Genomic DNA, 24,092 nt, shown 5'->3' with positions numbered 1-24,092 from the left:
TTATATTTTGCTCCTAAATAGGGAAAGACCAATAATTTAATCAGAATAATACATCATATTTTTTTTTGCATCAGAATGCATTTGAATGTTAACTACAGGAAAAACTAGTGGCAAAACTATTGGTCTTTCTAATATTTAGAGGAAGAAAAGAAAGTGTTATCCATAAGACATAAAACAATGAAATATGAGCAAGCTCCAATGTTTTATAATAATTGAATAATGGATTTTTTCACATATTACTTCAGAGCCAATTCTCATTGAGCAAATGATAGCACAAAACCCAGACTGCGTCCTATGAATGAATGCATATTGGCAACGATCACAAAAGTTCAACTGGACAGTTCTACACAATCATCCACTCAGAATTGGGGCACTCTGACAAAAACTGTAGCTACATTATATTATATAGTCGATAGTAATAAAAACATCACAAAGTTGAAGGTGGCTGCTTCACTAAATTCACCCACGCAAACTTGATGGAAAAGAGCAAAGAACTCATTCTGATAATGGCCATGCCCTTTGGCTTTGCTCTCTGACAGGTGCCGCATGGTTATATTTGAGTGAATTTTAGTGTTTGCTTCAACTGTCACTACAGTAACAAAGCAAGTCGTCCTGTCATATTAAACTTCCCTGGGTTCATTGACTACCTATGGAATACAGCCAGTGGTTCAGGCAATGAAAAATGAGAATGGTAACATCAGGGGAACATCATTTATATCACTCTTCACTAAGATTAACCTATTAGACACAGTGAAGGGTCATCATTTCACTGGTGCATTACTAAACTTGGTACACACCTGACAAGTTAAATAGAATATTTAATATTTTGGAATTGCTCTTATTCACATGTTCTTATTTTATTGTAGATATAAGACCACGTACTGAATATTAGGTATATGAAGTGGCATTCTGTATCAAAATTATTGTAAGTGGCAACTTTGTTGTAGTCAAGCCTAAAGGTAAAAGCTCTTTCTAAAATCATCCTTCCTAATAAATGCAAATACTTCCTATCTCATCAATATATTTCTGTTATGGTCATTATTAAAACAAACATCGCAATTATCAATTACAAACTGTTAAATATGTGCCTGGTACTGTGCTGTTTTATGTGTGTGGCAACATGAGATGCTCATAGCAACCCTTTCTCTAGTATACAAGGAAGGAGGCTGCTAGGGTTCAAAAAGGTTAGGCTGCCCCCCAAATGTCACATAGCTGGTAAGTGCTGGAGCTTGAACTTTTGCATTCCAAAGCCAATCCCCTATTTTCTTTCCCCTGTTTTTCACAGAAAATAATAAAGAACAATTTTTTAAAATCCTATTAGAAAATGGAAGCTTTATCTGAGAAGCAATAATGGTGGAACTATTTTTAAATACATGTACTTCAGACATTTTCTATGTTACCTGTACTATAATAAACTTAAAAACCAATAAAATTTAAGGTGTTACCTACCATTGAATCAGTGAGTCAAAAAAGACCTTAAGGAGAGGTGCAGAGAGGTAGAGAGGCCTGGAGAGGTGTGGAGACATAGAGAAGCACGGAGAGGTGTGGAGGCATGGGATACATGGTCCCACAGCCACATGTGGTAGGTAAGAATCAGTAGGGATATCTCAGAGGTGAGGCATCCCAGCCCCAGACCAGAAGACCCAGCCCAGGGTTCCAGTAGCAGGAGGATAAGTCCCCATAACTTCTGGCAGTAAAAACCAGTGGGGGTTGGGGCAATGGAAGAAACTGCAGGATTCTCAGGAGTCTGCTCTTACAGGGCGTACAACAGGTGCCCTTAGGACTCACGCAGACTCACCCCTATGGGATTCAGCACCAGGGCAACATCTGGAAGGGCACCAGTGGCATACAGGGAGGAAATGAAATGTCTGGCAATAGGGTGAGTGCTGGGAAACAGCTTCCTCCTGGACAAAACTCCAGAGGCCCAGACAGTGGTACTGTCCCCTCTCCAAACCCTCCCCAACACTGAGCCACAGAGCAGTGTGGCACGGGTTGCTCTGTCCTGGCGATTACCTAAGGCTCCACTCCATACAACTTACAGGTGCACTTTTCTAAAATAGGCCACGCTACTAAGACCAGGAGTCAAAGCAGCTCTACCTCATACCCAGAAACAAACACAGGGAGGCTGCCAAAATGAGGAAACAAAGGAGTATTGCCCAATTAAAAGAACAGAACAAAAATCTAGAAAAAGAACTAAATGAAATGGAGAAAAGTAATCTATCAGATAGAGAATTCAAAACACCAGTTATTGGGATGTTCAAGGAACTCATTGGGTACTTCAACAGCATAAAAATGACCCAGACAGAAATGTTGGATACATTAAGTGAAATAAAGAAAAATCTATAGGGAACCAAAGGTTGGGGGGATGAAGCTGAGAATCAAATCAACAATTTGGAACAAAAGGAAGAAAAAAGCACTCAATCAGAATAGCAAGAAGAAAAAAATTTAAAAAAAATGAGGATAAGCTCTGGAACATCTTCAAACATACCAACATCCAAATCATAGAGGGGCCAGAAGGACAAGAGGAAGAGAAAGAAATTGAAAACTTATCTGAAAAAAATAATGAAAGAAAACTTTCCTAGGCTGGTGAAGGAAACAGACATACAAGTCCAGGAAGCACAGAGAGTCCCAAACAAGATGAACCTAAAGAGGACCACACCAAGACATATCATGATTAAAATGTTAACGATTAAAGATAAAGAGAGAATCTTAAAAGCAGATAGTTACCTACACAGGAGTTCCCATAAGACTGTCAGTTAATTTTTTCAAAAGAAACTTGGCAGTTTAAAAGGGGCTGGAAAGTATTCAAAGTGATTAAAAGCAAGGACCTACAACCTAGATTATTCTATCCAGCAAAGCTATCTTTTAGAATCAAAGTGCAGAAAAAGTGATTCCCAGACAAGGTAAAACTAAAGGAGTTCACCATCACCAAGTCCTTATTATATGAGGTGCAAAAGGGAATTATATAAGAAAAAGAAGATCAAAACTATCAACATTAAAATGGTACTAAATTCACAACTACCAACAACTGAATCTAAAAAAGAAACTAAGCAAACAAGCAGAACAGAAACAAAATTATAGACATGGAGATCATCTGGAGGGTTATCAGTTGGGTATGGGAAGGGGGAGAATGGGGGAAAAAGCGCAGGGATTAGGAAGTACAAATTGGTAGGTACAAAATAGACAGGAGGATGTTAGGAACAGTATAGGAAATGGGAGTAGCCAAAGAAATTGTATGCATGATCCATGGACATGAACTAAGGGGGGGCGGGATTGCTGGAAGGAATGGCGCTAATGGGTGAAGGGGGGCATAAGGGAAAATCTGGACAACTGTAATAGCATAATCAATAAAATATATTTTTAAAAGAAAGTCCTGTAACGTGCTCTTTCATTCACTACAAAATATGTACTTGCAGAAGCCTTGAGAAGAATTAAACTAGTTACATTTTATGAATGTCTATTGAGTAGACTCAGAGTAGTAAGAGAATTTTAAAATGCTTTATAAACTCATTATACTTTTTAAAAAATATACTTTACTGAATATGTTATTATAGTTGTCCCATTTTTCTCTCCCCTTTATTCCCTCCTGCCCTGTACATCCCACCCCCTCCCACCATCATTCCCCCACCTTAGTTCATGTCCATGGGTTATATATATAAGTTCTTTGGCTTCTCCATTTCCCATATTATGCTTTTTAAAAGTATATATTTTATTGATTATGTTATTACAGTTGTCCCATTTTCCCCCCTTTATTTCATAGGCCAGCACTCAATTCATTGAGTCACACTAGCCAGGGCCCATTTTCTCCTCTTTCTTCCCCTCCTCACTGCACCCCCACTCCCACTGGCATTCGCCCTTTAGTTCATGTTACTGAAACTGCATGATTTAATAAAAACAGCGTGTTCCTGAAGAAAGGAATTAAGGAAGACACAAACAAATGGAAGCATGTACCATGTTGTTGAATTGGAGGAAGAATTAACGTCATTAAAATGTCCAAACTACACAAAGTGATTTATAGATTCAACACAATCCCTCTTAATGTACTAATGGCATATTTCACAGATATAGAACAAACATTTCAAAAATTTATATGGAACCAAAAATGACCCTGAGTAGCTGCAGCAATTTTGAGAAAGAAGAAGAAAGTAAGAGGGATCACAATAGTTGATATTAAACTGTATTACAAGGCCACTCTAATCAAAACAGCCTGGTACTGGCATAAGAACAGGCACATAGACCAATGGAACAGAACAGAGAGCCCAGAAACAAACCCAAGTCTCTATGGTCAATTAGTATTTGACAAAGGGACAGAAGCATAAAATGGAGTAAAAATAGCCTCTTCAACAAATGGTGTTGGGAGATCTAGACAGCTACATGCAAAAAAATGAAACTCAATCACCAAACACAATACACAAACACCATACACAAAAATAAATTTAGGGTGGATAAAAGACTTAAATATAAGTCATGACACTATAAAAGTCCTAGAGGAGAACATAGGCAGGAAAACTTCAGACATTCCAAGCAGCAACATGTTCCCTGATATGTCCCATAAAGCAAGAATAATAAAGGAAAGAATAAACAAATTGGACCCCATCAAATTAAAAAGTTTCTGAATGGCTAAAGAAAATATCAGCAAAATGAAAAGAGAACCAATTATATGGGAAAACGTATTTGCAAATGACACCTCAGGCAAGGGTTTGATCTCCAAAATATATAAAGAACTCACACAATTCCACTCCAGGAAGACAAAAAAAACAATTAAAAATAGGCAAAAGACTTGAACAGACACTTCTCCAAGGAGGACATACAGAGGGCCCAGAGACACATGAAAAGATGCTCAGCATCACTAGCCATCAGAGAGATGCAAATTAAAATCACAATGAGATATCACTTCACACCCACCAGAATGGCCATCATAACCAAATCAACAAACAAGTGTTGGAGAGGATGTGGAGAAAAGAAAACCCTAGTGCACTGTTGGTGGGAATGCAGACTGGTACAGCCACTGTGGAAAACAGTATGGAATTTGATCAGAAAACTAAAAATGGAACTACCTTTTAACCCAGCAATTCCACTGCTGGGATTATGTCCTAAGAGCCCTGAAACACGAATTCAAAAGAACCTATGCACCCCAATGTTTATAGCAGCGCAATTTACAATAGCCAAGTACTGGACGCAACCTAAATGCCCATCAGTAAAGGAGTGGATCAAAAAACTGGTACATTTACACAATGGAATTCTATGCAGCAGAAAGAAAGAAGGAGCTTATACCCTTTGGGACAGCATTGATAGAACTGGGGAACATTACACTAGGTGAAATAATCCAGGTGGTGAGGGACAAATACCATATGATCTCACCTTTAACTGGAACATAATCAACAAAAGAAAAAAGCAAACAAAATATAACCAGAGTCATTGAAATTAAGAACAATCTAACAATAGCCAGAGGGGTGTGGGGAGGGCACAACGGGGAGGAGGGTTTTCAGGAACTACTATAAAAGACACGTAGACAAAACCTAGGGGGAGGGTGGGAGCAATGGAAGGAAGTGGGTTTGGCTCGGGTGGGGATGGGGGGTAAATGCAGACAACTGTAATTGAACAACAATAAAATAATTTAAAAAAACAGAGTGTTCTATGCAAGAAGCTAAGATATGAACAAACTATAAAACACAGCATAATAGTAGATACATATCTTTTAATTATAGATATTGTCAAATAAGTTATGACATGGAACTTCCTTCTGGTATTACAGAAGCAATTCAACACCAATTCAGTTGTGTCTATATTATATTTCAAAGATTGTTAAAAAAACAGACTTTGAACAACAGAATGTTCTGCTAGTGATGCTTAAAAGTCTGATTTTACATCTGCCTATGGGTCACATTCTGTTTTAAGAGAAACTGTCACTTGTGTGTGTGCACACACATGCATGGCATCTGTTTTCAGAGCCACATTCATCCAAAAAATAGTTCCTCCCTACAATGAGGACTATACAAATTAATTTCATCAAATTCCTCCAGGAACTAAAGGATTTTATAATTTGTACTATTCATCAACCTGACAGATTAGTCATTTCAAAATAAACAGAATCCTTCAGGTATACTGGACATCTCATCGTGATTACCAATTCCTTGTGTAATGAGTGCCACATAAACTCTAAATTGAGAAAGATTTTTTTAAAACACAAAGTGGAATAATGGAAGTGGAATAAACAGTGTAACTGATCCATTTACTATGTGTCTCCAATAGCTTTTGGGGTAGTTCAGATAAGAAATTAGTTTCTAAGAAGGTAGAGGATGATTAGACTATAGCACAAGAAGGGTCTCAGAGGAAAAGTGTATAAAACTGGGCTAACGAGTCAGGCTTTTGAACAGAGGCAAACTACCAATGAAGGAATCCTTCTCAATATTCAGACAGGGACAGGCCTGGCAGCTTCACTTTTCTTAGTTGAACAGTTTACAGTTCACACATTTTATAGTCCTTTTTTTTTCAGTCTAAGACAAAATCCCAGAGACTCGTAAGTCCAATAAAAACTAATTTTGGCAAGTTTAATAACCATATTCTTTGGGTAAATTTGAATAAAGAAGAGCTACTGGCTGTTAGCGTGTTTTCAGATACAATGGCCCTGTGATAAAATCCAACTCAAATGGAAGGGTGAAATGCCCAAGTTTTTGAACAATGCAAATTTTAAGATCTTCTTGGAGGCGCATGAAAGAAACAAGAGTCTGAGAAGCCTGGCAGTAAAGACACCTGTTTACCTTTGTTTAAATAGCATCTCCCAAAAGTATTTAGTCATGGGATGTTTCCACAATTCCCACTTAAACAGCATTATTTAGTGCTGACAAGCATTTATTATTTAATGAAAACTGTAACATCTATGGTTATTTTCTCAATTACTTTCACCAGCTGAACACTTTCTAGATATTTAAGGGGTAAATATGTCCTGGTCTTTATCATCTCTTGGAGCCTGCATACCATCTCTAGGAAGCTTGTGGGTTGAATACATATGCCGGGAGTGAACACTGTAGAGGCAAGTCTGGTAAATCAGTGACATAGATTTCCTTCACCCTCCTCCATCTCCACCTCCCTCCCCAACTCATCAGGTAAATGTGTTTGTCCTGGCAGTTTGGTGGTTTTTGGCAAAAGGCATTTTGCAAGCCAGCAAAATGACAAAGTTTATGGTGCTTTGTGATTCTTTTAGGCTTCTTTTCACCTGCCCTCTCCTATAAGGAATGGATGACATCTTAGCTTCCTCTGAAGAGATGGAAAGGGGAGAGACACCTAGACAGTGGTATTTCTGAATTGTCAATTCTGCCTGTAGCACAGCAGGTAAAAGCCACTTTGCACTTCGTGTATTTCCCACCAATATCCATTTGTGAACAGAATAAAAAAGAGAGGAAGACACAGCATGAGAATAAGAAATGATGGAAGATGAGGGCGAAAACAATAATCTCTTCTTGCTTTTGTTCCCCAACCTATAACACCTCCTATTGTTTCAAACAAAATGATTATTTGTATAGTCATATATTACATAATCAGTGTCCTTTCACTTCCCATGAAATTTCACATATCCAGAGAAGAAATTAATTTGACCCCTTTACATTCACTGAGATAGAAGAAACAACTTTTCTTTGAGAAAATATTTTTTCTTTTTGTTATTGTTGTTTAGTTATAGTTTTCCTGCCTTTTTCCTGTTGCTCTCCCCTGCCCCACACCCCACAACTCCCATGGTCAATGGGGAGAAAATATTTTTAAGACAAAATTTTAAATTCATTCTTCTCTTTTTTTTTCAAACACTCCTCCCTCCTACTCCTTATTTGGATTTCCTACTGCATTCCATTTTCTTTGTGGGTTTTTAAAGCATAGACATTTCTACAGAGAAAGCAATGACTGACTTTATGAAGGCATACGATTTTGGAACAGTTTTTGTATTAAGGTAATGCTACATCAAAGACAGTCATCAAGATGTTTGATAACTGACCTGACCTGTGACCAAACTAACCAACATTCTTGAACTAATGCAAATTAAAATCACTGTATCACACAACTCTACAATTCCAGAGAAATAAAATATCAAGAGGATTTTATAATAAAAAGAAAGAGGATTAATGTTGGTATAGGGTGTTTTCTGTTAATAATATTACTCTCTGCCCCATTCCTAACAGTAGTAGTTTTTTACATGACATTTTTTTTTAATTAAAGGACTATACACACTCTGTAATGAAGATGGACAAATTCAGAAAAACAAAGGGACAAAAATTGAAGTTTCCTATAAATGTCCCAACAGAAATAAATGGTAGTACCATTTTGTAAATATAATTCTAGTCTTCCTATAAGTCTATGGATATTATTGTATATTCTGATCCATAAGTTGATTACTTTAATAAACTGTAAACATTTTTACATCATCTAAATATTCTAATATATACCTTTCATGGAGGTATATTATTTTATTAGAAATGTATCATAATTTATTAATAGAATACTCCATTAATAAAAAATCTAGACTTTTTCCTCTTTGTTTTTCCTACCGTAAATACTGTTGCAATAACAAATTGCATACTATATATTTTTAAACCATCTCTAGTTGTTTCCTTGGGGTAAATTTCTGGAAGTATATTGCTAGGTTAAATGGTGCTATGGGTTGAATTGTGTCCCACCCCTTCAAATTCATGTGTTGAAGTCCTAACTGCCAATATGACCGCATTTGAAGATAAGGTTTTCAGGAGATAGTTAAGGTCAAATGAGGCCAAAAGGGTGGGAACCCAATCTGATAGGACTAGTGGTCTTATAAAAGAAGGAAGAGTGAGATCTCATTCTGTAATGTGAGGACACAGAAAGAAGACAATCACCTGCAAGCCAGGAAGATGGTCCTCCTCAGAACCTGACCATGCTGGCACCCTCATCCCAGGGCTCCAGTCTCCAGAACCTCGGGAATATAGACCCCTGCTGTCTAAACCACCCAGTCTATGATACTTTGTTATGGCAGCCCAAGATAAGACAAGTGGAATGGTATTTTGGGGCATTTGATACATATTGCACTTATCACCTTACTCTTACCCATGGCACATGGAATTATTAATTTCCCTGTAACTTTACCAACTGTATTCTTTATATTTGTTACAATCACTTTTGATATTATATATAAGAAGAGTATTTCATTGTCTTAATACATTAATTTCTATGGCGTAAAATGACACAGTCTTGTTGGTTATACAGTATCTTCCTATGGGCCATAAAAACCATTGCATTTGATTAAGAATACTTAATTGTGAAGTCTACTTATGAAGTATCCCAACATGTCTCCTACAGAATTTGTAAATGCATGGCCAGTGTCATTCATTTGCTTACTCAACAAGTATTTATTGAGAACCTAGCCAGGTCCTGAGGATACAATATAACAACAACAGAAAAGATCCCTGCCCTGATAAGAGTTTATAGTAAGGAAAGGCATAAAAAAAGAAAAATCAGACAGTAACTGTACAATTACATTTAAGAAGGGTAAAAGTACACAGACATGATGCAATTTAGATTTCAGGGAATGAGTCAATTTGGGAATGATATTTAAGTGAGATGTGATGGATGAGCAGCAGTTATCAGAGGGGTTATAGGAGGTTCTCCATAGAGATGTCTAATTTTTTCAAAATGCAAATTTCATTATGTGACTTCTATTGCTAATACAGTGAAGTTACTTGTTACTCTGCAAATCCCTCTTCACTATAAAACACCTAGACACTGAATAAATTATAATAGGCACACTGTTAAATGTTGTGCTATACTTATAAAAAAGTAAAAAAAAATCTTCAAAGGGCAGGAAAATAAAAAAATGAATCAGGAGCTGAAACCAAAGAGGGAGTGAAAATGAACACCAGGCTGCAATGGAAGCATAGTTGATACCAGGGACGCATCGCAGCTATGCTCAAGGGAATCGGCCACAGGGTCAAACACCTAATGTGCATGGGCCGCTGAACCCCAGATGCCTATAAAAAATAGGACTCTTGCATAGGCTATATGATCAGTGAGAGGATGGTCTGGAAAGAATCAATAATCATGCCATGTGCCAAAACATCTATAGACTGGGTGAAAAAGAGTCTTTCCAGAGGATATGCATCATAGGCCTGACCTGATTGTATTGGGTACTACTTGTGCAGTCAAGGAATCTCCAGGATGAGAAAATAGAGTAGCTGTAGTAGCACTCCTGTCACCATGTGAAAGCAAGAGCAAATCTTCTTTAGAGGAAAACACTAAAATACAAGACACTAAAATACAAGACAAGATACTAAACACTAAAACACTAAAATACAAGAACAAAAAAGCTAAAAGTTTGAATAAACACATATCAGACAAATACTCACCAAAAGGATAACATTAATAACTATCTAAATAAACTTTAATGCAAAATGCACTATTAGCTATAGGGAGTCAGAGATTCTGGCAGAAGCAGAAGGAAGAAAGCCCCACGTCAAGGCAGATTCATGTCCACCCTGGTCAGAATCCCATAGATCGAACAGGAAAACAACTAAGAAGAGTTTAGAGGCTGTGAACCACACAACTCCTGCTTGCCCTACCAAGCCACAGAGTATGCTTATTTTTTCAAGAGACACAAAACATTTACAATATTTGACAAATGCTTTGCCATGAAGTCTCAGCAAGTTACGAAGGATCATCAGTATTACACAGATTACATTCTATGAACAGAATGAAGTTAGGTTAAAGATCAGTTCTCAAGGGGAAAAAAACCCAGAAAAGCTTCACTCTCTTAGAAATTTAAAAATATATTTATAAATAGCTCTATGTCTAAAAAAGAAATTATGATAAAAAGTTAGAGTTACTTAGAGTAAATTTTAGTAAAATACTACATACCAAATTTTTATATGTAGTAAAAGCAGTAATTAGTGGGTACCAATAACCCTAAATGCTTATGTATTAAAAGAAAAGCTAACTAATAATGTCAACTTAAGGAAGTTAGCAAAAAGTAACCCAAGAAAGTAGAAGAAAGGAATAATCAAATTAAATATTTAATGCAAAGGTTGACACAAAAAGGGGTACACAGGGAAACTTTTAGGGTGATGGGACTGTTCAGCATGACACCAGCATGGTGAATACATGTCTCTGTGTTTGTCGAAACCCACAGAACTGTAAGAACTGGATGGCACAGAACAGGAGCTTTATGGAACACCTTAAAGGAAACAAACAGCACTATATTGACCGGGATGTTGAGGAGTATCAGGACGGACTGCATGTTGTCAAAAATGACACTGATTGCACTTTAAGACAGAACCTCACTAAAGAGATTGGTGGCAGAGGGGGTAGAAGCTGTCCTACTCAACTTTGGAAAACAGTGTTTTGAGAGGAAACTGTAAGGCTAATGACTGAAAGATCTGTACCCAAACACTGAACTCTAAGTAAAGAGATGGTGGCTGGGGGTAGCCAGGCTTCTCACTATGGAAGAGAGAAGTCACTGATGAGCAAGAAAGAAAGGCTAACATGAGTTTGGTGGGACTGGGCTACAGTTGGAGCCGTCAGGATGAACTCATGGGTTAGTACACATGCATATCGCCTAGCTCTGTCCAGTGAAAGGGCCTGCAAGCAACGACAACCCAGTAGCAATAAGCATATCCATCATCATGATCTTGGTTTCTAAATAGCATTCTCTAATAAAAGGAATTAGAACTTTTTGGAGAAATGGCTGATTCTAGGGCTGATGCAGGGAAAATACAAAATAAGATTGAGCATGTTTTAGTACAAGAAAGAAAGAAAAGTGCTAATGCCCCCCACCCACCCCCAAAGCATGGGGCACATCACAGGGAATTAGTCTGAAAGAGCTGTCAGTGGCTCAAGCTACAACAATTTGAGTAAAACAGCAAATACAGTAGTAATATAAAAATCCATACTAACATAAATGCTTCACCAAATAAATAGGGGAAAAGAAACAAATCTTCCCTGTAGAAGAATTCCAAAGGATGTATGTAGTTAGTCCTCCCATAGCTACATATATTTAATGATATGTATTGAATATATATTTAATACATACTTAATTCCTCTCCCTCCTTGAATGGGAGTTGCACTTAGTAACTTGCTTCCTAATAGTATGGACAAAGCAAAATAGTACTTGTATAGTGCAGAAACCTGGCAAACACCACCTTAACTTAGTGATCAAGGTTAACATGACCAGTGATGCCCTGTGGATAGCACTACTCCTTGAAAGAATGAAAATAAAGGGTATTGCATCTCTTCAAAATCCCATAAACCCAGTGTAAGTCATGAAAATGTCAGAAAAATCCAAATTGAGAAATGTTTGAAAAAATACTTGCCCAGTATTCCTCAAAATTGTCAAGGTTATGAAAAATAAGAAAGGCTGAGAAACTGCCACTGATCAGAAAAAAACACGGTAACAAAATGCAATGTGGTATCCTGAGTTGAATACTGCAACACAAGAAAAGGATATTCATTTAAAATATGGACTGGTGAAATCTGAATACAAATTTGTGGTTAGTCCACAGCAACGCGCCAGTGCTGGCCTCCCGGCGTTGACAACTGTGCCATGGTAATGTATGATGACAACATTAGAGGAGAAAACACAAAACTCTCTGTAGTAACTTTGCAATTTTTCTGTAAGTCTAAAATTACTCTAAATAAAAAAGTTATTTAAAAAATTAATGAAATAGAAATCAAATGAACAAGAGAGTTCAACAAAGCCATTGAGCTTTGAAAGTTTACAATTTCTGGTAAGATGAATTGAAGAGGAAAAGAGAAGGTAAATATAAATAATATCAGAATGAGAAAGGGGAAATATTTACAAATAGAGCAAAAACTATATAAAGAGAACAACTTAATATCAATGCACCTGAAAACTGAAATGAAAAGCACTATTTCCTACAAAATTCCAACCTGACAAAACTTACTCAAGAAATGAATGAAAAGCCTGAAGAATTCTTTAACTACAAAATAAACTGATGCTGTAGTTAAATATCTTTTTACACTTAAGTCCCCACATCCAAATGTTGTTTTAAAATCTTTTCGCAAAGATATGTTTATTGATTTTATATACATAGAGAAAGCGGTAAAGGTGTGTGTGGGGGGAGAGAGAAAGAAACAGACAGACAGACAGACAGACATCCATGTGAGAGATACATCGATTACTTGCCTCCCATACACACCTCAACTGGGGATCAAACCCACAGCCTTTTGAGGTATAGGATGACACTCCAACCAACTCTGCTACCCAGCCAGGGACACCCAGGTGGTTTTAAAGATGAGGTTTTGGTCAACTTAAAAAAAACAACAAGTTATTTGAATAGTATGTAGAACAAGCAGGAAAGCTACCCAAGTCATTTCATATAGCTGCAGTAGCCTGGACACAAACTCGATGAGAAGGGAAAACACCAGGCCAGACTTGAGCATCAGCACAGACCTAAAACTCCCTAAATCATGGGAAACAGTAATGGTAAATGCTATAGATGTGTTTGTGTATACACATACACATACATATACATATATAAATAACAGCTTTTTGTTTTGATTGTTCTTAAATCACAGCATTACATATGTACTATGCTCTTAAAATTTTTTATTATGTTAGCAAACTATGTGGAAATCCAATTCAAGATCCCAAATTCTTTTCCCCTCCTAACTCTAGATGCTAAGAAGCCCTAAATGTCCCAAGTTTAAGGGGAGCAGCTCTTGCTTCTGTTCCTTGTTAACCTGATCTATATTCTAGCACAATAAAAAATTCCCTTTGCCTTGTCTCTTCCTCAGCAATTTACCTTCAGTAGGTGCTTCTATGCATTGTTTTAGAAAAATCCAGTTGTTTGCTGTGAATGAATGGTATGAAGGGAAAACAGAGGAAACTGATTAAATGACCTTAGTAACCATTCACCAAGCTATAGTCTGGTGACTAGCTTACCTTGCACAATGGGGTTCTTGACTCCTGTTTTGGCTGCATCTTTGCCACTCCCACATTAGGGCCACACTGTTTTTGACAACAGGAGGGAATGGGAGAAGGGGAGATCCCAATCACAGAGCCTCACCACAGCTCTTCCTAATGATCATGGACAGTAGGTGAGGGGAGGCACCTACTCAGTGCTTTCCCAGTCTCCTCCACCTGCTGGAGACTTGTCCAGAGGATGCTGTAGTAACAGTGACACTCTCCAAGTTCCCCTTTGCACTGTTAGTCTTCTACAGGACAATCCCCCAAAGCTAATTTAACTACTATACTGTCCATAAACTGTCACCAACTTGAAATGTAAACACTATTTCATCATTTACAAAGTGTTTACATAATTTATGTAGCCTGTTTAGGGGCCCTATCAGGTAGACAGCTTTAATACTCACAGCAAATGGATGAGAAACAGGCTCCGATAAGACCAACTGAGCAAAATGAAACAGCTTATAAGCAGAAGAGCCAGGACAGGAAGACAGATCGTCTGACTCCCAGCTCACAGCTATTTCCAGCATTTCTCCCCATACCACTCACTTTTGCTCTGGTTCTGTCTGCATTTTGTTTTGAAAGGCATGGTTATCTTGCTTGAGTACTGAACTTGAGGTTGGATGAAGGCAGATGTAACTGCTGGAAAAGTTTGAGGCAGATCTGGAGTTTCTCTACAGCTTCTGGTAGATTCAAAAAAGAACGCTCCATGCAGATATTAAAGACACTCATTGATAACCACCCTTCAACCTTTGCACATGTACTGTGCAGAAGGAAATTGGTCTCATTTGCCACATGACAGGAGGGTAACTTTGCTTTGATATTTGATGTGATTGCATGACTGTCCCAGAAGTGAGTCTCCAGAATCAGAATCTCTATGGCATGTATACTTCATTTCTCTAAGCCATATATCCAAGACTAGAATAAGAAGTGGTAATGAAAAATCTTAATGATCTATTTTACATAATTATCTATGATTTTACTAAAATATGCATCATTGTCTCTAACATTAGGGGCAGGAAGATGAAGCATAATTTCAGAGGTGACAGGTAAGAGGAAAGGTTATCATCTGTGGGGACAGAGGTATCGTGATATGATTTGACTGGTGCCCATAATAGCTGCTTACCACTCTGCGATATGATCAGGAATCCATAGAAATAGGGATTACGTTATATATCAACTACAGTCATGTTGCACTGCTGCACCTTGTACTCAAAAGCTAGCACATCTGAGCTGGCCTGTCAGCTGTGTAGCAGCTCTGGGATGGCCCTCCTGAACCATCGAAGAGTCAGAAAATACACTGCAAATCCTATATTACATTGAAACATAAAAGCCATTTTGTGTTGCTGCTTTAGTTTCTCCACCCTCAGCCTGACTCAGAAAACCAAGATGTATAACCACACATATCAGCCTAGAACTTTGCCCTACAATGCATTGTCTCAGAAAGTCTCTTTTCTCTTTTCTGTCAGTCCTTAGCGGCACTGTTGCCAGGTGAGTGGCTGTGTTATTCACAGATGTCGGTGGCTATCATCCCGCAGAAGTGTGTCTGTTTCTGTCCTTGACTCATTTTTTCTTTCTCCCTTTCTTTTTTTCTCTCTTTCTCAGTCTTAGTACCAGCCAGACCTTTTCTGTTTAACTCTATTCTTTTATCCCTGAAACACTCAGAGTGCTATTCAGAGAAGATGTGTCTGCACCGAAGCAGCACACCTAGAGAGCTCAATGCCGTGTAAAAGGACGTGCTTCCGGAGAAATTTCACATCCAGACAGCACTGCTGTCCTTCACTTCAGTCAGTAACAAAAGGCAATCTTTCTTCCTTTTGAATGTTTGATAGAGGTAGTTCAGGCAATGAGCAAAATGACTCTCTGAATGTGCGTCTTGACAGATGTAAAAATGATCATAAAAAGAGACCATGACAAACACTGACTGAAAAGTCAGACTTGACATTGACAGTATTTTTAACAAAAATTTATATAAATATCAGATGCTATACACATGAGTAAGAGATGCTTATTTTCATAAGGACAGGTTGATAAAGCCTGGATATTCTATCAGCAAAGAAATTAAGAGTATAATTACATACACACTGAAACATTTCCATTTAGCATGAGGTATTACAGCTCTAGCCACCTATTTTTCATGTTTTTCCTCTCACGGTTTACTTTCATGTGGCTGTGTGACAATGAGAAGTTTCTTAGAGCAGTAACTAATCAATACAGACACAGTATTTTATAATTGTCCAGTACCTGCATATTGGTATTTCCTCTTTTACATATGAACACTGTGTTTCATAAATGTTAAGTGATTTGCCCAACATGGGTCAGTTTGCAAATTCAGCGTTGAGATTCAAGTAGAGATCTTTTGCCTTTTATTTTTCCCATTTCTGAATGACATCTGTTTGACTAAGAAATTACAGGAAAATATCATACCTTTCAGCTCCTCTTGGATAATTTCTACCCTAAACTGAGGTTCAAATTTCCCTAAAACCTGCACTTCTTCCTTTTTCTTTCCCATAAGCTACAAGTGACTTAAATGTTGAATCAGAGACTGACTCAAATTTCTACTCTCCAGAGATACTCGCTTATGTCCATATTTTAACCTGGAAAGTGGATTTAATGTGCACTATTAATATATGCATAACATATAGACATACCTTAAATTACACTTGACAGTGTACCATTATAAACAAAACAATACTTTTACAGAATAAAAGTAACTATGGCAACCTTTAGATTCAAATCGTTCTGCCTCCCAGGTGGTGGCAGTAGCTCCCAGTTGCCTCAGTAACTTTCTATTAAAATGTGTCTCAAACACACATACATTTTGGGGGAGCATTAGCTGAATTTTCTATTTAATGTTTTCAATTTGATTTTACCTTTGTGTGTTAATGACAAAAATAATCTGATCACACAAAATTTGTTGGGTACATCTGTTTCATGGCCTCTATCTTATCTTCTTGCTTTTCAGAGTGCTGCCTAACTTTGGAGGCCTACCCTTTGATATGCATCGGTCAGGAGGAGTTAAGGTGGACCTGGGAGATAAGAGATGGTTTCAGTAAAACAGCCCCTCACATGCTGTCTGTCAAAGATCAGCCATCCTGACCATGCCTGTTCCTCTCACCACTCTCCAAGTCTGCCCAGTGCAGACGGTTTCATCTGAGGTGATGGGAAAAACAACCACAATCTGCAACATCCCCCTAAATTCGAAGTAATGCCGAGTTCCATAATGAGGTCAAAGCCTGAATAGATTTGAGGGTAGGATCACTTTTATTATTTTATTATGGGATAAGAAATGGCAACAGTGGCAACTTCAACAAATATTTATTGTGCACTCATAGTATGAAGGCACTGGGGTAAGGTCTACAGGAGATAACAGGTAGACGAGACAAGTTTCTGCCTTCCACATATAATCTAGTCAAATAGAAGCAGGTGTGCATGTATATAGCATGTAAGTATACATGATAAAGTGCATAAGGATACTAGAGATCAAAGGTTTTTAGTGTATGAATGAATTAACAGAAGTCTTCTTAGAGGAGTTTTGTGATATCTGACTGTTACATACCTTGGAAAGAGAAACATTACAGGGAGAATAAACAGGCTATCTGGGGTAAAGATCATGTGTGGAAGAATATTTGGACTTCAGACTAAGTAGACATAATGAGATGATATTGAGAAACCCCTAATACTATAGCAAGGAGTCTGTTTTGAATTTAATAATCAAATGAGAATCACTGAAGTTTTTTGGAAGTAAAAATTAAATTGCAATTTAGAAGACAATTGCCAAACTACTGAAAAAGCAGTAGAGACAAGGATAAAGACAGATTAGGAAGAAAAAAAAAATGAAGGGCAGAATTAGGGTAGATGCACAGAAATGGTAGAAGGACAAAAGTGAGGAGTACTATGAAGACAGAATATTGACATGGGCAACAAATTGAGTACAGGAGGTAAAGGAGAAAGATGAATGAACAGTGAATGGGTCCTGAATGGAAGTGACAGTAGCACAAATAATGAAGTCATTCATTCATTCATCAAGTATTCACTGAAGACTTACTTTAAGGCAATAGTATTACTTTTGCCACACACTATACTAGGATCTGAGAGTGGTACAAGACCTGGTTTAGTTGAAAGTCCCAGAAGAACACTAAAGCCCCCAGTTGTTGGCAGACATCTGTACTTTAGCAGAATAATTGGGTTGGAATTATCTGTACTGAGAGAGGTCATAGTTGAAACTGTGGAAAGGGGTGAGATCAGTGAGGGAGACTTTCCACTGAAGTAGAGAAGTTCTCAGAAAGAAGAGAGCAAGTTTAAGAACAGATGTGAGGAAAAAAACACTAGGTTGTACTTGGAATCTGGAGGAACAGGAACCAATAGCAAAGAGATGGCCAAAAATAAGTAAGAGGAGAGTTGAAACACTGCTGCCTCAGAGAAGATAAGCAGCTCTCTAAGCAGCACAAGGTCTTGGATATTCTGTAGCATCAACTTTTCAATGAGCATCAGAAGAGTGAAGCTGGAGCACAGGCTACTGGATTAGGTCATGAGACAATCCACTCCAAAAAGCCTCTTTGGTGAGCGAGGAGCTAGAAGCAGGACGTGAGAATGCTGAGAGGTATGGTTACAAAGAGAACGGTGGAAAGGCAGCTTGATGTGACAGCAATATTTAAGAAGATTTTATGATTTCTGAGAGACTATTTTATGTCTTTCTTATAGGTAATAAAACAGACACAAACAGATTAAGAAGCTTGCCCTATCTTACAGTGTTAATAAGTATTAATTTGAAGCCAGGTGGTCTGACTTCAGAATGTCTTGACCACTCTGTTATGTTCTGAGGCTAGGTGAGGCTTAGACAAGTTTGTGGGAAGAAAAAGAAGCATAATGAGGGATGGAATACCGGTTGAAGCAAGGTGAAGAGGGGATGAGACAGGGGTGCTTCCTTTATGGAAGGAGGCCTAGGATCTCTGGAACAGGAATAAGACAGGGAGAAGGACATGGAGAGCTGTTAAGCTCAGCTACACAGTTGTTGGGGCCTGTATTAGGTGATTTCTCGCCGTTTTGGTAAAGCAAGAGATGAGGTCACTGGAGTGCTAAAAGGCAATCCTTGTTCCTAAAGTGTAGATTAGGGAAGCAGTTGGGAGAAGACACTACATAAACTCCATTATTCATGTTCTTTTACCAATGAAAGCTTATTCCACAGTGGAAAAGCCAGAGGCATTAGGAATACACAAACCTATCAACAAAATCTATCCAGACATACATATGCCTCACAACTGAAACACCAATGACACTTAAGTTGTGCAGATCCTGGTGCTAGGTGGTCCATAAGAACTAAAAGGCAGTTTCTAATCTCAGATAGTCCGCACCACTGCCCCCCCACCCTCTCCCCCTCTCTCTCTTTTCCAAGTGGCTCTAATGGCAAAAAGGAACATAAAGTGCAGCGCACATAAATCAATAGCATATTGATGTACATTTTTCCTTTGTCATTTTTCTTCCCTCTTCTAAGAAGTGTTTGCTATTTAAAATCTGTTACTAGGTGATAATATCAAAGCACATTTTTCTCTCTTCCCAAGTCAACCCTACACATTTTACTGTGTTTGCAAGTAAAAATACCTGTTGCCGTGCACATGAGAGGCGCAGAATGCAAAGCTGTAATGGAGCAGGGTTGGGTCAATGACAGCACCATTTTCTGAATGTTCCATCAGTTCTGTAAGGTAGCAGAGATGCCTGTGACAGCCTCTCACCCCATAACGGGCACAGTACTCATCTAACACAAAGACTTGGCCAGGGCTAAACCAACCCTGCAAAAGAAAAAAAAAAAAAAAAGGTTTTTTCTTTCTGTAGTAAGATCTGCTTTTCTGAAGACCCTGTTAGGCATTATAAAAAGAAGCTGAATTAAAGTGTCTTTTGACATTTTAAAGTTAGTGATACATTTCACGATGTTTTCAAAAACCTCTAGTGTCGTCAGTTTTGGAACTGATATGGAACACTGGCAACTTAATACCTTCCTCTCTTTATTGTGTGACAGGCACGGGCAACCTGTTCTCCACTGTCATTCAAAACCTAGTCAAATTTATTCACAGTACCTACCTTGTCAATCACAAAAGTGATATTCCAAATAACTGCAATCTCTGTTTGAATCAATAAAGAAGAGAATGGTAAAGCAGATGCTATAACTGAAACTGCTTAGTCACTGAAAGTATTTTATAAAGTGAACTAAAAGATAATTTCAGTTAAGTTTAGCAGTGGTAAACATATACTACTTGAATATTTAAATATTTCAGATATTTTCATTCTATGACAAATATAACGCAGTTAATGCTTTTTGAATAAAATGTTTTGATGAATTATATGGATTTATATAGATTAACAAGATAAAAAAGAATAAAAAGGTGGGAATACTTTTTTTTAAGTAAGATTTTATTTATTTATTTTTAGAGAGGGAAGGGAAGGAGATAGAGAGAGAGAGAAACATCAATGTGTGATTGCTGGGGGTCATGGCCTGCAACCCAGGCATGTACCCTGACTGGGAATCGAACCTGCGGCACTTTGGTTCACAGCCTGCGCTCAATCCACTGAGCTACTCCAGCCAGGGCTGGAATAGAGAGTTTTAAAAGGAGGCAGGATAATCATGTAAGAGAAATGAAAGAATGGTGAGAAATGTAGAAATATGACCTGCAATAAAGAAAAGGAAGGAGAAGTGATGAAAGACACTACAATATTTACTACGGTGATGGTACAGGCACGAGACTAGACATACTGCATACATTAATATTTAGAACCAGTATGCATGGTTGTTATTATAATATCCATGTTATAAATATACAAGCTGAAGTTCAGAGAGGTTCAGTGAATTGCTCAAGACCACAAGACAACTCAGTTGTTGAGCTGTAACTTCACCCAGGGTCATCCCGCCTCCAAACGCTCTTTCTAATCACACCATGCTCACTGCCCTCTAGGTGCCACTGAAGACACACTGTAGTGTTCTCTTCAACCTCCATATGACACATGGAGTCGTCTACATAATCAAAACAGCTTTGGACAATTGAGTAACTAACTCAACTGAATGGAATCCAAGAGCAAATGGTTCCTTACTGATGTTCACTCTATGTATCCCTGGAAGCATGCTGGACTTGTGATGATTTATTTTACTCTCCATGTAATTGTAAGTTAGGGTTGGGTCAGGTTTAAACTATATAATTACATGTTGAATAATAGCTACTTAATAGTCTACAAATGAATTAATAATCCAGCAGTATGATCTTGATGATAAGTTGTTTTACTGAAAAACCTCTGATGAACTGGGAGTACATCCTTTTTGAAATCTTATTTTAAAAAGAATGTAACTTTATTGCATGGAGCTAACATGTTCAGCAACAAGAGACCAAATGATGATAAAAGTAGGTTTCTTTCTGGCTGGGAAAATTCCAGAGGAATGGCTACTAATGATATAAATCATTGGATAGACACATGTGATTCCTAGGATGTAGTTAAATGCCCATATTCTGAGGAGTCAAGCAATCCTAAAATTCAATTATACTTTGTCTCCCAGATTTTGGCCGGTTTCAACAAATAACAGACAGCAGTTTAGCTAGTCAATTTAACTAATTTTTCTTTCTTTTTTAAGGAATTCAAATTATCTTTCAAGGGTTAGATGAAACTGAAGCTTTCCTGCTGTACGTAGCCCTGTTCTATTGTTTACCCCAATTATTCTTTCCCCTGAAACTTCAGTTGTCTTTCTAGGAACAAAAGAGAGAAATGAAAAATATATCAACATTTGGTGAACAGAACTTAAACATTAAAATGTCTGTACAGGTGTTAGTAAATCCTATCACAGAGGATTTTTCATTAAAGCCTCTATTTTCATTCAGCCTTCTCCAGGGGGACTGAGAAGCCACAGTTCAGAGGCTGTTTGAGCCTATTCTCTTGTCTATTGAGTGGCACAGCAGTGGTCTTCAAGTGTATAATTTTCAAATTGGGAAGCAATCGATTGGAATCCTTCATCCCTAACTCTGACTACAGTTATTAAACAAGTCAGGAATAAAATGCCATTTCATAACAAGTATTTCTCACTCTTAAACCTCTTTAATTCTAACCTGTAGGGGACTAGACAGACAGACAGACAGACAGACAGACTTGTACTCACCAAGCAAGAATAGGAATCATTCAGTCTGTGGTCTAAAGTCTGCCTCTGGAGTATTCTAAAAAGGAAGGCGTGATCGAGCTTGCAAGGATTTGCGGAAATAAACTCATCCATACCATGTTTCTGAAAACGGTCTGCATCTGTAAATTGAGAGAAGCATGTATAATGCATGTATTTTTCTGGTTAAACAGTGGGCAAATGAAATTTATAAAAACCATGAAATGCATGCCTCATAAAAACAAAAGACTACCTTACATAAAATATGATTTCAAGAATTCAGCATATGAACATAATAGCAATTTTGGGAGGAGCCTGAGTAAAAACAACAGGGAAAAATTTGCAAAACATTTGAAATGAGGAAATTGTATTTTCTTTCAAAGCTACTTCTGATGTTCATCACAGAAATAATCTTATTTTTCAATTTTAAGAAAAGTTAATAAATTTTAAGTACAAATTGATGGATGGAACTGACTGGAAAAGAGCCCAAGTCTGTTCATAAAAAAAAAAATTGCAATGATGGCTAGAAGCCTGCTTTCCAAATGGCAAACTAGGGCAGAAATGAACACACAAGCTTTAGCTGAACCACTTCCAGTCCTTTTTATTTTCTTATGGAGCTTTTAATGGGACCAACCTTAATGTAGAAATGGCAATGAATGCTCTCAGCTTCAAGTTTAAGAGACATGAAAAAGGGAGCATCATGTTTGTGCAAATATTCAGACAAAGCATAACGTCCCACATGGCACTTCAATCAAAGGCCCAAAGTCATTGTTCTTTACAGATTGCCATCTTTCAACGCCTGTAGACCCTGCGGGTTTATCAAAAGGCAAGCTTTTATGATTGCTTTCATTAATGGTATGTTTTGTCAGTCTTCAATGTGACTTATTTACTAAGGATAGAGAGAAAGAGCCACATGCCACCCCGAAAAAGTGATGGGTGTTACTACATTAGCTCTGTTAGAAATGTTGCGCATATTGGTCAAGCAATCAGTTGTTAAGATAAAAGTGGACTCTCCTCACAATGGTAGAGCTGAGGCTCCATTGTTCCTTAAAATTCACAGATAGATTTAATTTCTGGTCATAACAAGAAGCAGAGTCCTAAATGTAAAATAAATGTGGTTTTTAAAACCTATATGGTGCAATCCTAAAATTGCAAAGGAAAGGAGACAAAAGTTTATTGACTAAACCCAATTATAGAGTCAGGCTCATAATAAAACTAAATATTGATCTGTGGACATGATGCTAACATAATCAGTCACATTTAGATATTTAGCCCAGATCATATTGATCCATGTCAAGTTCAACTTTCAGCCATATTTGTGGATGGAAGAACTATATAATTCAAGCTGAAGGGTCTTCAGAATCACATTAAAAAAAAGATACACAAACTAATATATATCTTACAATATCAAAAGGTAAATGTAGCAAGCAACAAATGGCCATTCACTGATGATGGAAGGTATGAGGTTATAATCCGTAGAGAAAGTAGCATATGTATTCCTTTACATTTAATACCAACCTGAATGGTTAAACGTATCACATGTGCTAAATTAGTATTCATTAGATGAACACTAAACTAAACTGCTTTTCCTGAACTCTGAAATAAGATAATTCAACTCATCTTGTATTTTATTCTTTTGCCCTATAGTCTTTTAATATAAAATTAAATATATGATAATGTAAAATAACATCAATTGAGTAAGAGGCAGAATATGGAAAAATGAAAGGCACATGTAAAATCAGATTTCTTTTTATTTTAAAGAATTTATCTTAGAACCTATATTTCTCTATTTATCTGACTAAAATATTTTAGTATCACTTTTATGAAATTAAATTACCAGTTTTATAAAACATCTGCTGATTTTTATTCATTATTTTTTTCACCAGAGAAGGTCATAACAAGAAGTTAAAAATAACACCCAGTAATGGCTTATCCATTGAGAACAGGATATGTAATATATTTCAGAGAAAAAAATCTACAACTCTGTTTTAACTATAAAGGTTTGTAGAAGTAAATTTCTATTTTAAATAAGAG

General features: G+C 37.3%; 1 protein-coding gene across 18 annotated transcripts in view; it reads right to left on the bottom strand.

Moving 5' to 3' along the window:
- Positions 1 to 24,092, bottom strand: part of CADPS2 (calcium dependent secretion activator 2) — a 586,770-nt gene that overhangs the window by 150,576 nt on the left and 412,102 nt on the right. For all 18 annotated transcript variants that reach the window (XM_045846981.1, XM_045847023.1, XM_045846989.1 and 15 more), the window contains 2 exons: positions 22,065 to 22,201; positions 19,532 to 19,719 (listed from right to left, as the gene is read on the bottom strand). In XM_045846981.1, the coding sequence (XP_045702937.1) occupies positions 19,532 to 19,719; positions 22,065 to 22,201 (325 nt within the window). The remainder of the gene's footprint in view (positions 1 to 19,531; positions 19,720 to 22,064; positions 22,202 to 24,092) is intronic.

This window comes from Phyllostomus hastatus, unplaced genomic scaffold, assembly GCF_019186645.2.
Source record: "Phyllostomus hastatus isolate PE091 unplaced genomic scaffold, TTU_PhHast_1.1 phas_contig_118, whole genome shotgun sequence".
NCBI lineage: Eukaryota > Metazoa > Chordata > Mammalia > Chiroptera > Phyllostomidae > Phyllostomus > Phyllostomus hastatus.
The sequence above is the reverse complement of the archived record's forward strand: the minus strand, read 5'-3'. Positions and strand labels throughout refer to the sequence as shown.